Source organism: Ranitomeya imitator, chromosome 9 (genome assembly GCF_032444005.1).
Source record: "Ranitomeya imitator isolate aRanImi1 chromosome 9, aRanImi1.pri, whole genome shotgun sequence".
Taxonomy (NCBI): Eukaryota; Metazoa; Chordata; class Amphibia; order Anura; family Dendrobatidae; genus Ranitomeya; species Ranitomeya imitator.
Window position 1 is genome coordinate 134,050,784 of NC_091290.1, and position 15,472 is coordinate 134,066,255.

At 43.7% G+C, this 15,472-nt stretch overlaps 1 protein-coding gene across 1 annotated transcript; it reads right to left on the reverse strand.

The window, feature by feature from the left end:
- Nucleotides 1-1,898: 1,898 nt before the first annotated feature.
- LOC138649016 (NAD(P)H dehydrogenase [quinone] 1-like) lies at nucleotides 1,899-14,154 on the reverse strand. The gene is made up of 6 exons (XM_069739094.1): nucleotides 13,960-14,154; nucleotides 12,893-13,057; nucleotides 7,726-7,856; nucleotides 7,112-7,225; nucleotides 4,749-4,850; nucleotides 1,899-2,417 (listed from the first exon to the last, which is right to left on the reverse strand). The coding sequence occupies exons 1-6, from the start codon at nucleotides 13,964-13,966 to the stop codon at nucleotides 2,106-2,108; spliced, it is 831 nt and encodes a 276-aa protein (XP_069595195.1). The 5' UTR covers nucleotides 13,967-14,154; the 3' UTR covers nucleotides 1,899-2,105.
- Nucleotides 14,155-15,472: the final 1,318 nt, after the last annotated feature.

Here is a 15,472-nt window from a genome sequence, read left to right on the forward strand (position 1 = left end):
CCCAGCATTCCTCTCCCTGTTTCCCCCACCTCAGGTGTACCCGCGGCGGATTCCTTGTCTGTGGAATTCTCCAAAATTTGGAAGGAGGCTAAGGAGGCGCTTCAGAGGGCGAGTTACAGAATGAAAAAGTATGCTGACAAAAAGCGTTTAGATGTTCCTCCGTATCGTCCGGGTGACAAGGTCTGGTTATCCTCTCGCTACATTAGACTCAAGATTCCCTCTCAAAAATTAGGTCCACGTTACATGGGTCCCTTTGAAATTTCTAGCCAAATTAATGATGTAGCTTACAAGTTGAATTTGCCCACCTCGTTACGTATTCCTAACTCTTTTCATGTTTCACTCCTCAAACCCGCAATTTTTAATCATTTTCATTCTGCTCCGTCGCATTCTCACTTACCTATTTCTTCCGATGCTTCTTTTGAAGTTAAGGATATTCTTGCTAGGAAAATTGTTAAGGGTAAGACTTTCTACTTAATTGATTGGAAAGGCTTTGGTCCCGAAGAGAGATCCTGGGAACCCCTGGAGAACATCAACGCTCTTGAAAAAATTCCTTTCCAGTTTTAAAGAGAGGGGGGGTAAGAGAGGGGGTACTGTTACGCTGCTTCCTCATACTCACCTGTCCAGCCGGCGCTCTCCCGATGCTCCCTCCTGCTCTCCGTCTTCCAGCGTCTCCGGCACTCGTCCATTCTGCGCTCCGCGCATGCGCAGACGCACTCCTTTCGTCGCTGGGGCTTCTGGGAGGTCGTGACCCGGCGGCTCCACCTCCAATATGGCGGCGTCCGTCGGGTACTTCTTCCCAGCGCCTACCCTGCTCAGACGCCTTTGCATCTATTGCGTTCGCTGGCTTACCGTCAGCATCCTCTTAGGTTCCTAGGCTCAGATCCCTGAATCTCTGCTGTGACTCTGACTGTCTTTGTTTGCCATCCCTGCTAGTCCTGTGTTCCTGCCGTCTCCTGCTAGTCCTGTGTTCCTGCCGTCTCCTGCCAGTCCTGTGTTCCTGCCGTATCCTGCCAGTCCTGTGTTCCTGCCGTATCCTTCCAGTCCTGTGTTCCTGTCATGTCTTGCCTGTCCTGTATTTCTGCCATTCCTGCCAGTCCTGTATTCCTGCCTTCTTGTATCCCCTGTGTTCCTACCGTGTCCTGCCAATCCTGTGGTCCAGCCGTCTCCTGCCAGCTCTGCGTTCCTGCCATACCTTGCTAGTCCTGTGTTCCTGCCATACCCTGCCAGTCCTGAGTCTCCATTGTCTCCATCTGTCGTGTGCTAGCATCTTACCGGTCAGTACCTAGTCTTTGCTGCCTCCATCTGTCCAGTGCCTCCGCCATTCTAGTCACTTCACTAGTTCCGTCTTCCCTCCGTCTGCCGTTCTCTGTGTTCTAACTTCAGTCGTCCCTTTGGCTCCAGCAGTTGCGGCTTCACCCTCCTTGGGCCTGTCCCTAACACTCCCTGTACAGGGGGTGGCATCAAATGGTTCACTCGTCCTCGGGGGCTCTGAAGCCGTGACCCAGAAGGTCCACTTCCTTAGTCCTGATATATATCAGGATGGGGTGGGGGCTGGGGCCCGGTCCAAACATGATTTTGATGTGCTTTGCTCAGACATCCGTCAAATCACTGTTGGTTTTGTTATGCGGACGTTGGCCTTGCGTCAGTCTACCGCCCCACAACCACCATGTGAAAAGTTCAAGTCCAGAAATAAAACAGATAATTACCAACCTGTATTGTCTATCTGTTTTTATACATCAGCAGTTTCCCGATCTTAAGAAATGTTATGTATCCGTAAACAAAAAAAATTGGATAATATACGGTTGATCCATATGGAATCCAATTTAATTTTTGGCGCACCATAGACTTTAATAATCGAGTCTCATCCAAAATCCAGAAGATACAAGTGCACGCTGATATCATTTTTTATTTTTATTTCATGCTTGCATTTGGTCCATGTGAAAAGAAACAACAGTCATCCAAACAGCCAGATTGAATAACTTTGGTCATATATATGTATATTACCAAATTGACCCTTGGATGATACTTTGCACCACGTCATAGTGACCAGATAAGATCCTGGCATGGATGAAGAAGCCTCAGCATTACACTTTACAAGCAGTCTTTCATAACCTGACACAGTCAACCTTCACCTGGCTGTCAGGTGGCAGAGGTTTGCCCAGGTGTTGCCCCACGGTTGGGCTATACTTCTCAGCCGCTCTGGCCTCCTCCACTTCCTTCTTCAGGACGAATCCACCAGCCAAATCCTCAAAGTCCTGAACGGGAAGGTACCTGATGGGCTTTTCATCCCAAATTGTCTCCAGTCGCTTCTCCCAGTTCTTAAGTATCTCCACGCGAGCCTCCTGAGTTATGTGTGCCACGGCAAATGAGATCTGAGGTTCCAGGACTTTAAATCCTAAGAAATTCAAAATTCCATTCTGCAAATGCAAAAAAAACAAAACTGAACTTTTTTTCCGAAAAAAAAAAAAAACACACATGAAATTGAAATTGCATTTTTTTAAACTGCTTAATCCAAGCATTTCTGCACTTAGAAATGTAAAATAATAATAAAACCTCCAACAAATCTACACTAAAAATGCATAAAAAAACTAAAGATGACCCTGATGATTTGAGCACACGGCAAATACGTATTTTAGTGCAGACACATGTGGATAAAATGCAGCAGATAAAAAAAAATGCTGCACTTCTGCTAGTGGGAACATCTTCATAATCAATGTTGCCCACTGCAGAAACACTTGTTTTTATGGGGGGTGGGAGGGGTTTCATTTTTTTGCAGGTGTCCTACACCAAAACATCCAACAGTAGTGTGCATTGATTATTGGGTTCTTGATGCACTTTTTTTTTTTTTTTTGCCTCTTTGTGTGCATTTTTGTGCCTATTTGAAGCAGTTATTCTTGCATTCTGCACCTAAAAAGTGCAAGTTTTTTTTTTTTTTTGACCAACTATAGGCTGGGGCCCAATCTGATGTTTGCCTACAACTTGCTGGTCGCAGATGCAGGACCATAGGGGGCTTTAGTCACAACTCCATTCACTTTTTGGATGCCTTCATTGCAATCCACTCTGCGGGCCAACCCAAGGTCGTCAGCTGACCATCATGTGCAGCACATGGCAGTAACATCATACGTCATGTGCTGCTCGTGCCGACATGCTAAATTCAGCTGCCGGCTAAAGAAGAGGACAACACACGTCGAGGGAGCAGGGAAATGTTTATTTCTTTTTCAAATGTGCTGCAGAAGAATGAGCGACATTATTACTTGAATGGGCCCAGGATGGAAAGGAACATTAATACTGGAAGGAGCAAAGGATGGAGGGGAACATTATTACTGGAAGGAGCCAAGGATGGAGGGGAACATTATTACTGGAAGGGGCCCAGGATGGAGGGAAACATTATTACTGGAAGGGGCCCAGGATGGAAGGGAACATTACCGGAAGGGGCCCAGGATGGAGGGGGACATTATTACTGGAAGGAGCCAAGGATGGAGGGGAACATTATAACTGGAAGGGGCCCAGGATGGAGGGAAACATTATTACTGGAAGGGGCCCAGGATGGAAGGGAACATTACCGGAAGGGGCCCAGGATGGAGGGGAACATTATTACTGGAAGGAGCCAAGGATGGAGGGGAACATTATTACTGGAAGGAGCCCAGGATGGAGGGAAACATTATTACTGGAAGGGGCCCAGGATGGAAGGGAACATTATTACCGGAAGGGGCCCAGGATGGAGGGGAACATTATTACTGGAAGGGGCCCAGGTTGGAGGGGAACATTATTACCAGAAGGGGCCCAGGATGGAGGGGAACATTATTAACGGAAGGGGCCCAGGATGGAGGGGAACATTATTACCAGAAGGGGCCCAGGTTGGAGGGGAACATTATTACCAGAAGGGGCCCAGGATGGAGGGGGACATTATTACCGGAAGGAGCCAAGGATGGAGGGGAACATTATTACCGGAAGGGGTCCAGGATGGAGGGGAACATTATTACTGGAAGGGGCCCAGGATGGAGGGGAACATTATTACCTGAAGGAACCAAGGATGGAGGGGAACATTATTACTGGAAACGGTCAAGGATGGAGGGGAACATTATTACTGGAAGGGGCCCAGGTTGGAGGGGAACATTATTACCAGAAGGGGCCCAGGTTGGAGGGGAACATTATTACCTGAAGGGGCCAAGGATGGAGGGGAACATTATTACTGGAAGAGGCTCAGGATGGAGGGGAACATTATTACTGAAAGGAGCCAAGGTTGGAGGACATTATACCCTAAAGGGGCCCAGGATGGTGGACATTGTTATAGTATGTGGAGGAGGGCATTTTTACAGGAAGGGGACATAATTATTATTACAAAGGAGGCCAGTACGCATGTTTTTATAGATTCCAGAATGCTACAAGGGACTAATCTGACCAACATGTAGGTGGGGCCCAGGTCCAAATTTTGCACCAGGTCCCATCGGACTCTAGTTACACTATTGGCTGCTTATATTCCATGTATTCATTGTTTGCATGTATCTTGGTGCAGTTCACACAGGAAGAAGAGTAATCCTAGAATATTCCTCCTTCCTACATGTCATCCATATGGAGAGCTGCATTAATGGTGCCTGGGAACCACAAGTGGTTGGTGATCCCTCCTGGAGTTGATTATTCTTCTGCTCTCCATTCCTATTGTAACCCATAGTGGGTCTTGTATTTGTAGGCTGCACCGTCCTTGTGACCGCCGCACATGAAAAGGGCAAATATCACGGATAACATACCTGCAAAGGCCACAGGAAAATATTGATGTCTCCATTAATGCCGCGGGGTGACGACATTTCCCCAGTGCCCCCAGTGGTGAAGGATAACAGGGCTCTCTTATTCTTAAAAAAAATACAAATAAGTAAAGTTAAATCACAAATAAATTAATGTTCCCCCCCCCCCAGAATCTGATATTACAGCTGTAAGAAGAGATCACAGTATGCAAATGCATGAAATCTGGAGTCTGATAATCCAGAATAACCAATATTCAACATGAGGCCCAATCCATCAAAGTCACTTTTCTTTTTTTCTATCTTGTCAAACTCGCTGACTTTAATTTTGCACCAAATTCCTTATAAAATGCTCATGCAGTACATGAATTTCGTGCAAAATTATTTTTTGTAATCATTTTTTAGCAATTTTTTTTTAGCACCAAAAGTTACAAATCCTTTAAAAAAGTAGTATTTTCGTCTAAAAGAAAAAGGATCAAATGAAAAAAAAAAAAAAGACATAAGATCTAAGCAAAGTTGTCAAGGAAACATATATATATATACACACTAGATGGTGGCCCGATTCTAACGTATAGGGTATTCTAGAATATGTAGGTAGTATACAGCACAGGCTACGTACTATATAACACAGCGTACATAGTATATAGCAGAGCTACGTAGCATATAACACAGCGTACGTAGTATATAGCAGAGCTACGTAGTGTATTACATAGCCACGTAGTGTATTGCACAGGTATGTAGTATGTTGGTCAGCCACGTAGTATATTGCACAGCAAGGTAGTATATTGCCCAGCTACATAGTATATAGCACAGAGATGTAGTATGTAACACAGCCCACGTAGCATATAGCAATGTGGGCACTATATGCGTGGTTAATAAAAAAGAGTTAAAATAAAAAATAAACATATACTCACCTTCCGAAGGCCCCCTGAAGTCCTGGCGCCTGTGTGCGGTGCATGCAGCAGCTTCCGGTCCAAGGGTTGGTATGAGCGCAGGACCTGTGATGATGTCACATGACCGTGATGTCATGGAAGGTCCTTCTCGCATAGCATCCTTGGCCCCGGAACCTGCCGCTTGCACTGCCGAGTACAGCGTGCGACGTCGGAGGATGAGAATAACCTTTTTATTATTATTATTATTATTTGTAACATTAGATCTTTTTACTATTGATGCTGCATACGCAGCATCAATAGTAAAAAGTTGGTCACACAGGGTTAATAGCTGCGTTAACGGAGTGCGTTACACCGCGGTCCATTAACGCTGGCATTAACCCTGTGTGGGCGTTCAGCGCTGACTGCAGGGCAGTAAAGCAGCGGCCATTTCGCTGCCAGACTATGGCCGTCGCTGATTGGTCGTGGCAATGGTCGTGGGCGTTTTGCCACGCCCAATCAGCGACTTGGATTTCCATGACAGACAGAGGCTGCGACCAATGAATATACGTGACAGACAGACAGACAGAAAGACGGAAGTGACCCTAAGAAAATTATATAGTAGATTTATATAAGTGGTGCAAAACGTAAAGAGAATCATGCGTAAATAATAAAGACCATCCCCCCAAAAAAAATTACTCCAGAAAAGTGGAGAAACAACAATGATGAGTTGGGGCCAAAATGTGGAAATCTTCTTTGATTGACTGCTCCGGCCTCACAGAAGCCACAGGAGGTCGGAGGTAAGTGGAACATAAGTAGGTGGGAAGGTGAACTGCTCGGCCACGCCCAGGGTGCACGGAACAGCTAATTAGCATACATGATTATAGAACAATTTCTGGCAAATGTGGGGACGAATTTGGACACCAAGACGAGACTGGATGAATTTGGATTCATCAATGTCTTAGAACCATTTTTACAGTAACTTATGATTGAGCTTAATACATTAATTTTCGCTTTCTTTTTTTTTTGTTAAATTTCGCTTTATTTTTTTTTTTTTTGTTAAGTTAACCACTTGGTTTTGTCTCTGGGTTTTTTTCCGACAATTTGGCCATGGGTTTCCTAACAGAAAAAAAAGCTGCAAAAAACCCCATAAAAGATAAAATAAAGAGCATCTTTGATTCCTCAACTCACTTTCGCCGTTGTGAAGAACTTGGCACACACACAAAAAAAAAAACTACGAACAATGCTAAACAAAAAAAGAAAAGAAAAGTTATGTTAGAAAAAAAATGCAAATGGTAAATTGGGACCTAAAAGTACTTTTTTTTTAAATTAGGACTATGCCTAATAAGGTTTTGAGCTTGGTTTGCACAGTCATTTTGTGCTGACACATTCCCTTTGAGGGGACACAGACTTTCACAGTATATACGGTAGCAGATGTATTTTGTATATGTGCAACTCTTGTGTATCACGGCTCAGATATAAAAGTCAATGAGGTTGGTTTACCTTTAATATTCCTCCAGAATACATTGTCTGATAGCTGTAGGCAAATCCCATAGAGAGGACTCGCTCCACCCAACCCTTCATTAGGGCGGGCATGCTGAACCAGTACAAGGGGAACTGGGGAGGAAAAAATATAAAGACACTTTAAATTTAAGGCAAAGCCAGCCTCCTTCTGTCTCTGCAACAGCTACAATGTAGACCAGGGGTGTCAAACTGCATTCCTCGAGGGCTGCAAACAGGTCATGTTTTCAGGATTTCCTTGTACTGCACAGGTGATAATTTAATCACCTATACAAATAATGAGTTGGTGATTAAATTATCACCTGTGCAGTACAAGGAAATCCTGAAAACATGACCTGTTTGCAGCCCTCGAGGAATGCAGTTTGACACCCCTGAGTAGACTCCAACATACCAAAAAAAGAATACTAATGTCATGTACCACCCTTTAGATCATATGATAGACATAACACATGGATTTAAAGGTGATTTGTGCAATATAGATTTTTTTGTTTGCTATTTTTTGTTTGTACTAGGACCCTCTGGGTGACATATGGTAACACAGATTGCAGCCTCCGTACTCAAATTTTGGGTTTACCTAATTATTTCTTAACACTTACCTGAAAGATCACAAGATCAGCTTTCTCCACCTTCTTCTGCTCTTCCTTTATGTCACTGGCGAGGCGTCCCTCCTGCCACGCTATCAGCATCTCTGCGCCATATTTGAAATTATTCGGCTCATTGGGGCTACCTGTATTGTAGCAGGATTTGTTATAAATGGCCTATATCACATTACTGCAGAAATGTATGGTTAGTAAGAGTAGCCGCCAATCTGTGTCTCTCTAGCTATTGTAGAACTACAATTCCCAGCATGCCAGCCGGAGAGTCTCTAGTTTTCTATAAAGCCCAGTCTTGGGATCTGGGAATTAGCTTCAATTCCCAAGATTACCTATGTACACCAGTGGCAATGTTTCTGGAACACAGATTACTTTTTCTTATACTGGATAATCCCTTTAACCCCTTTACCCCCAAGGGTGGTTTGCACGTTAATGACCAGGCCAATTTTTACAATTCTGACCACTGTCCCTTTATGAGGTTATAACTCCGAAACGCTTCAACGGATCCTGGTGATTCTGACATTGTTTTCTCGTGACATATTGTACTTCATGATAGTGGTAAAATTTCTTTGATAGTACCTGCGTTTATTTGTGAAAAAAACGGAAATTTGGCGAAAATTTTGAAAATTTCGCAATTTTCAAACTTTGAATTTTTATGCAATTAAATCACAGAGATATGTCACACAAAATACTTAATAAGTAACATTTCCCACATGTCTCCTTTACAGCAGCATAATTTTGGAACCAATTTTTTTTTTTGTTAGGGAGTTATAAGGGTTAAAAGTTGACCAGCAATTTCTCATTTTTACAACACCATTTTTTTTTAGGGACCACGTCTCATTTGAAGTCATTTTGAGGGGTCTATATGATAGAAAATGCCCAAGTGTGACACCATTCTAAAAACTGCACCCCTCAAGGTGCTCAAAACCACATTCAAGAAGTTTATTAACCCTTCAGGTGTTTAATAGGAATTTTTGGAATGTTTAAATAAAAATGAACATTTAACTTTTTTACACAAAAAATTTACTTCAGCTCCAATTTGTTTTATTTTACTAAGGGTAACAGGAGAAATTGGACCCAAAAAGTTGTTGTCCAATTTGTCCTGAGTACGCTGATACCCCATATGTGGCAGTAAACCACTGTTTGGGCGCATGGGAGAGCTCGGAAGGGAAGGAGCGCTATTTGACTTTTCAATGCAAAATTGACAGGAATTGAGATGGGACGCCATGTTGCGTTTGGAGAGCCACTGATGTGCCTAAACATTGAAACCCCCCACAAGTGACACCATTTTGGAAAGTAGACCCCCTAAGGAACTTATCTAGAGGTGTGGTGAGCACTTTGACCCACCAAGTGCTTCACAGAAGTTTATAATGCAGAACCGTAAAAATAAAAAATCATATTTTTTCACAAAAATTATATTTTTGCCCCCAATTTTTTATTTTTCCAAGGGTAAGAGAAGAAATTGGATCTCAAAAGTTGTTGTCCAATTTGTCCCGAGTACGCTGATACCCCATATGTGGCAGTAAACCCCTGTTTGGGCGCATGGGAGAGCTCGGAAGGGAAGGAGCGCCGTTTGACTTTTCAATGCAAAATTGACAGGAATTGAGATGGGACGCCATGTTGCGTTTGGAGAGCCACTGATGTGCCTAAACATTGAAACCCCCCACAAGTGACACCATTTTGGAAAGTAGACCCCCTAAGGAACTTATCTGGATGTGTGGTGAGCACTTTGACCCACCAAGGGCTTCACAGAAGTTTATAATGCAGAGCCATAAAAATAAAACAAAATTTTTTTCCCACAAAAATTATTTTTTAGCCCCCAGTTTTGTATTTTCCCTAGGGTAACAGGAGAAATTGGACCCCAAAAGTTGTTGTCCAATTTGTCCTGAGTACGCTGATACCCCATATGTGGGGGGGAACCACCGTTTGGGCGCATGGGAGGGTTCGGAAGGGAAGGAGCGCCATTTGGAATGCAGACTTAGATGGAATGGTCTGCAGGCGTCACATTGCGTTTGCAGAGCCCCTAATGTACCTAAACAGTAGAAACCCCCCACAAGTGACACCATTTTGGAAAGTAGACCCCCTAAGGAACTCATCTTGATGTGTTGTAAGAGCTTTGAACCCCCAAGTATTTCACTACAGTTTATAACGCAGAGCCATGCAAATAAAAAATATTTTTTTTTCCACAAAAATTATATTTTAGCCCCCAGTTTTGTATTTTTCCAAGGTTATCAGGAGAAATTGGACCCTAAATGTTGTTGTCCAATTTGTCCTGAGTACGCTGATACCCGATATGTGGGGGGGAACCACCGTTTGGGCGCATGGGAGGGCTCGGAAGGGAAGGAGCATCATTTGGAATGCAGACTTAGATGGATTGGTCTGCAGGCGTCACATTACGTTTGCAGAGCCCCTAATGTACCTAAACAGTAGAAACCCCCCACAAGTGACCCCATATTGGAAACTAGACCCCTCAATGAACTTATCTAGATGTGTTGTGAGAACTTTGAACCCCCAAGTGTTTCACTACAGTTTATAACGCAGAGCCGTGAAAATAAAAAATCTTTTTGTTTTCCCACAAAAATTATTTTTTAGCCCCCAGTTTTGTATTTTCCCAAGGGTAACAGGAGAAATTGGTCCACAAAAGTTGTTGTCCAATTTGTCCTGAGTACGCTGATACCCCATATGTTGGGGTAAACCCCTGTTTGGGCACACAGGAGAGCTCGGAAGGGAAGGAGCACTGTTTTACTTTTTCAACGCAGAATTGGCTGGAATTGAGATCGGACGCCATGTCGTGTTTGGAGAGCCCCTGATGTGCCGAAACAGTGGAAACCCCCCAATTATAACTGAAACCCTAATCTAAACACACCCCTAACCCTAATTCCAACGGTAACCCTAACCACACCTCTAACCCTGACACACCCCTAACCCTAATCCCAACCCTATTCCCAACTGTAAATGTAATCTAAACCCTAACCCTAACTTTAGCCCCAACCCTAACTGTAGCCCCAACCCTAACCCTAACCCTAACCCTAGCCCTAACCCTAGCCCTAACCCTAACCCTAATCCTAGCCCTAGCCCTAACCCTAGCCCTAACCCTAGCCCTAACCCTAACCCTAGCCCTAACCCTAGCCCTAACCCTAACCCTAACCCTAGCCCTAACCCTAGCCCTAACCCTAGCCCTAACCCTAACCCTAGCCCTAACCCTAGCCCTAACCCTAGCCCTAGCCCTAACCCTAGCCCTTACCCTAGCCCTAACCCTAGCCCTAGCCCTAACCCTAGCCCTAACCCTAGCCCTAATGGGAAAATGGAAATAAATACATTTTTTTTTATTTTTCCCTAACTAAGGGGGTGATGAAGGGGGGTTTGATTTACTTTTATAGCGAGTTTTTTAGCGGATTTTTATGATTGGCAGCTGTCACACACTGAAAGACCCTTTTTATTGCAAAAAATATTTTTTGCAATACCACATTTTGAGAGCTATAATTTTTCCATATTTTGGTCCACAGAGTCATGTGAGGTCTTGTTTTTTGCGGGACGAGTTGACGTTTTTATTGAAAACATTTTTGGGCACGTGACATTTTTTTATCGCTTTTTATTCCGATTTTTGTGAGGAAGAATGACCAAAAGCCAGCTATTCATGAATTTCTATTGGGGGAGGCGTTTATACCGTTCCGCGTTTGGTAAAATTGATAAATCAGTTTTATTCTTCGGGTCAGAACGATTACAGCGATACCTCATTTATATCATTTTTTTATGGTTTGGTGCTTTTATACGATAAAAACTATTTTACAGAAAAAATAATTATTTTTGCATCGCTTTATTCTCAGGACTATAACTTTTTTATTTTTTTGCTGATGATGCTGTATGGCGGCTCTTTTTTGCGGGACAATATGACGCTTTCAGCGGTACCATGGTTATTTATATCTGTCCTTTTGATCGCGTGTTATTCCACTTTTTGTTCGGCGGTATGATAATAAAGCGTTGTTTTTTGCCTCGTTTTTTTTTTTTTTTTCTTACGGTGTTTACTGAAGGGGTTAACTAGTGGGACAGTTTTATAGGTCGGGTCGTTACGGACGCGGCGATACTAAATATGTGTACTTTTATTGGTTTTTTTTTTTTATTTAGATGAAGAAATGTATTTATGGGAATAATATTTTTTTTTTTTTTTCATTATTTTGGAATATTTTTTTTTAATTTTTTTTACACATTTGGAAATTTTTTTTTTTACTTTTTTACTTTGTCCCAGGGGGGGACATCACAGATCAGTGATCTGACAGTTTGCACAGCACTCTGTCAGATCACTGATCTGACATGCAGCGCTGCAGCCTTCACAGTGCCTGCTCTAAGCAGGCTCTGTGAAGCCACCTCCCTCCCTGCAGGACCCGGATCCGCGGCCATCTTGGATCCGGGGCTCGAGCAGGGAGGGAGGTGAGGAGACCCTCGCAGCAACGCGATCACATCGCGTTGCTGCGGGGGGCTCAGGGAAGCCCGCAGGGAGCCCCCTCCCTGCGCGGTGCTTCCCTGCACCGCTGGCACATCGCGATCATCTTTGATCGCGGTGTGCCAGGGGTTAATGTGCCGGGGGCGGTCCGTGACCGCTCCTGGCACATAGTGCCGGATGTCAGCTGCGATAAGCAGCTGACACCCGGCCGCGATCGGCCGCGCTCCCCCCGTGAGCGCGGCCGATCGGCTATGACGTACTATCCCGTCCAGGGTCAGATAAGCCCAGGGCACCTCGACGGGATAGTACGTCTAAGGTCACAGAGGGGTTAAAGAGGAGCGACCACCTGCCATAAATGTGTAATTTTTTTACCTAGTGTATATGCCGCTGTTCTCCTGAATCTGGCGCTGTTTTTCTGTTGTTCCTGCGACTCTCCGTTCCTGAGATATGGCCCCTTCTTCTCTGTATATAAATCTACGCTTGTTAGCTAAGTGGGCGTGGTTCTGAACAACACACCCACAAGGAAGAATTAGTGACCACGCCCACTTTGATAAAAGGACTTGATTTATCTTCAGGGAAGAAGGGGCCATATCTCAGGAACGGAGGGTCGTATGAAGAAAAGGAAAACAACGCCGGATTCAGGAGAACTGTATAATTTAGACAATGTAAGAAAATTACATATTTATAGCAAGTGACAGACCCCCTTTAAGAACTGATTATAAGTTTTACCTGTGATATCGTCTCGTGACAGGACAGAGTGAAACTTCATCTCATAAAGATCAGACACAAGGACCGTCCATCCATTCTTCTCTAGAGCCGCCTTAGTTGCTTCTTTCATGGCATAGTTAAAAGATGTCCGTTCCTGGTGAGCTAAGACAATCAGTGCGGTTTTTCCTGTAAATAGCAGAACACATAAATAAGTCATTTTGTAAGTTTTGACTCCCCTTCCAAGCCACTCATTTGGTCACATGTTTGGAATCACTAATATGTTGCCAATTGCATAGTAACAACATGTTAGGGAATTGCAGTTTGAGCAATTCTCTTATTCATAACATAAAATGATCTCAAGGTGGACGTTATTAAAAAAAATAAAAATAACTAAGTGCAGAATGTATAGCTGTTTAACCCCGCGATAACATCCTGGATACATTTAGTATGCATAATTACTAACCATAGACTTACACATTAAATCATACCAATAGGAATTGCAGACAGTATTGGCCATTCGGACTGGTTTTACCCCAAAACATCCGATCTTATTGGCCTTGTGTGATAAGCGGCGCCTGAAACGCGATGTCTATGGATATTATGCAACCATTGTTGCTGCCCTTGGATGTCAATGTCATTCGCCTTGAAGGCTGACAATAGTAAAGCATTTTTCCCTGGGAGGGTCGAACAAAAAAAATCACTTGAACGAAGTGCAGGAATTATATTTTATCTTCAATGACTATAATCATGACATTCTAATTTCTTCCAAATGGGAGGAACCCATAAAATATTCTACCTGCCATATGTTTTATTATTTTTATGTGACAGGCTGTAGCTATCACTTTTCCATGCTTTACACTGCAGCTCTGCCCTTTTACATGATCTGCAATGTATAAATGCAAGCGGAGACACCAAGACAGCGAACGCAAATATCTGTAGTACTTGAAGGATCTCTTCAGATCCCTCGAGATGTAAGGCCCCTGGGCAATCAGAAATTCTTTCGGAAACTGGCAAAACTGGGCAGATCAGCTATTAAAGGACCAAAATGAGCAAGGTGCACCCTCCTGGGGGACACAGCGGAGCCTCACCTGACATGGCGTCCTTTTACTGTCCTCGTCTGAACCAGAAGAGAAGGATTCACCTTTGCTCAGTTGATATCGCCTTATTGACGTGCGCTTTAGAACTGCAGATCATTGGGAGAATCCGGTGATTTTATAGAGTAGGTGGACTGACTTGTCGTGCCGGAGGAGCGGTCACCGTGACAAGGGCAAATAACAAATAATGAACCACCCTTTAGATCATATCATAAATGATCAAACAGATATGAGTGTGTCTCGCCCCCAAAGACTTTCATTGGCTGATTTTTTTGTGCAATATGCTGACGCGATTTTCTACGCCCGTAAAATACGGCTGCGAAATATACGGCAGATAGGAGCTGCCCCATAGAGAATCATTGGTCCGTGTGCACAGCGTAGTTTTTGCGCCTCTCATACGTCCGTAAAACTCTCTAGTGTGACCCCGGCCTGACAAGGGCAAATAACAAATATAGTAGGTTTTCCAAAAACTTTCTATCACTTTACACTTTATACAATAAGATTAAAGGGGTTTTCCATCAATAGACAAAGTTTGTTAGTCGGTTTTTAACAAAATTAATGAAACTTGCTAAAGTACTGAAGTCTTAAAAACTTTGTAGATTGCCCAATTTCATTTCCCCCCTCATGTGATCCCAGAAGTGGGGCTTCTGTTGTCAGTTGCGATGGTAAACTACAGTGACAGGAAGTTTACTCCCCTCTACATGTCGGCTGGTTCAGATACTATAAGCCAGCCCCCTTCCCGATCTCTACATCGGATGTAATAAAAAGGTGCTGGCTTAGCGAATTAACTAATCCAGATTGTCAGTTCCCTTCTCTGTCTCTGCTGCAATATACAAAAAGCATCTGGTTTAGCTATTGAATTGAACATGAAAGCCAGCCCCCTTCTCTATCTCTGTATAAGCTAGGACGGAGAAGGAACTGGCTTAGGTAATGAACCGAGCCAGGCAGGCAGCCCCCTTCTCTGTCTTCGTATCACCTGCAATTAAAAAAAAAAGCATCTGGCTTAACTAATGAAATGAGCCAGCCCCCTTTTCTGTATATCAGCTGCAATAAAAAAGGGTCTGGCTTAGATAATGAACTGAGCCAGACCCCTTCTCTGTATCTATCTGCTGCATTAAAAAGGATCTAGGTGAGCTAGTTAACTGAGCCACCCCCTTCTCTCTATATCAGCTGCAATAAAAAAGGGTCTGGCTTAGCCAATGAACTGAGCAAGCCCCCTTCTCTGTATATCAGCTGCAATAAAAAAGGGTCTGGCTTAGCCAATGAACTGAGCAAGCCCCCTTCTCTGTATATCAGCTGCAATAAAAAAGGGTCTGGCTTAGCCAATGAACTGAGCAAGCCCCCTTCTCTGCATATCAGCTGCAATAAAAAAGGGTCTGGCTTAGCTAATAACTGAGCAAGCCCCCTTCTCTGTATGTGAGCTGCAATAAAAAGGATCTGACTTAGCAAGCCCCCATCTCTGTATATGAGCTGCAATTTAAAAAAAAGGGTCTGGCTTAGCTAGTGA

Excerpts from the sequence above, each read along its gene's own strand:
- LOC138649016 (XM_069739094.1), bottom strand. Across the intron at positions 7,857-12,892 it reads GTCACGAGACGATATCACAG|GTAGCCCCAATGAGCCGAAT; the intron begins GTAAAACTTATA and ends GCTACAATACAG. Across the intron at positions 2,418-4,748 it reads TTTTCCTGTGGCCTTTGCAG|AATGGAATTTTGAATTTCTT; the intron begins GTATGTTATCCG and ends TTGCATTTGCAG.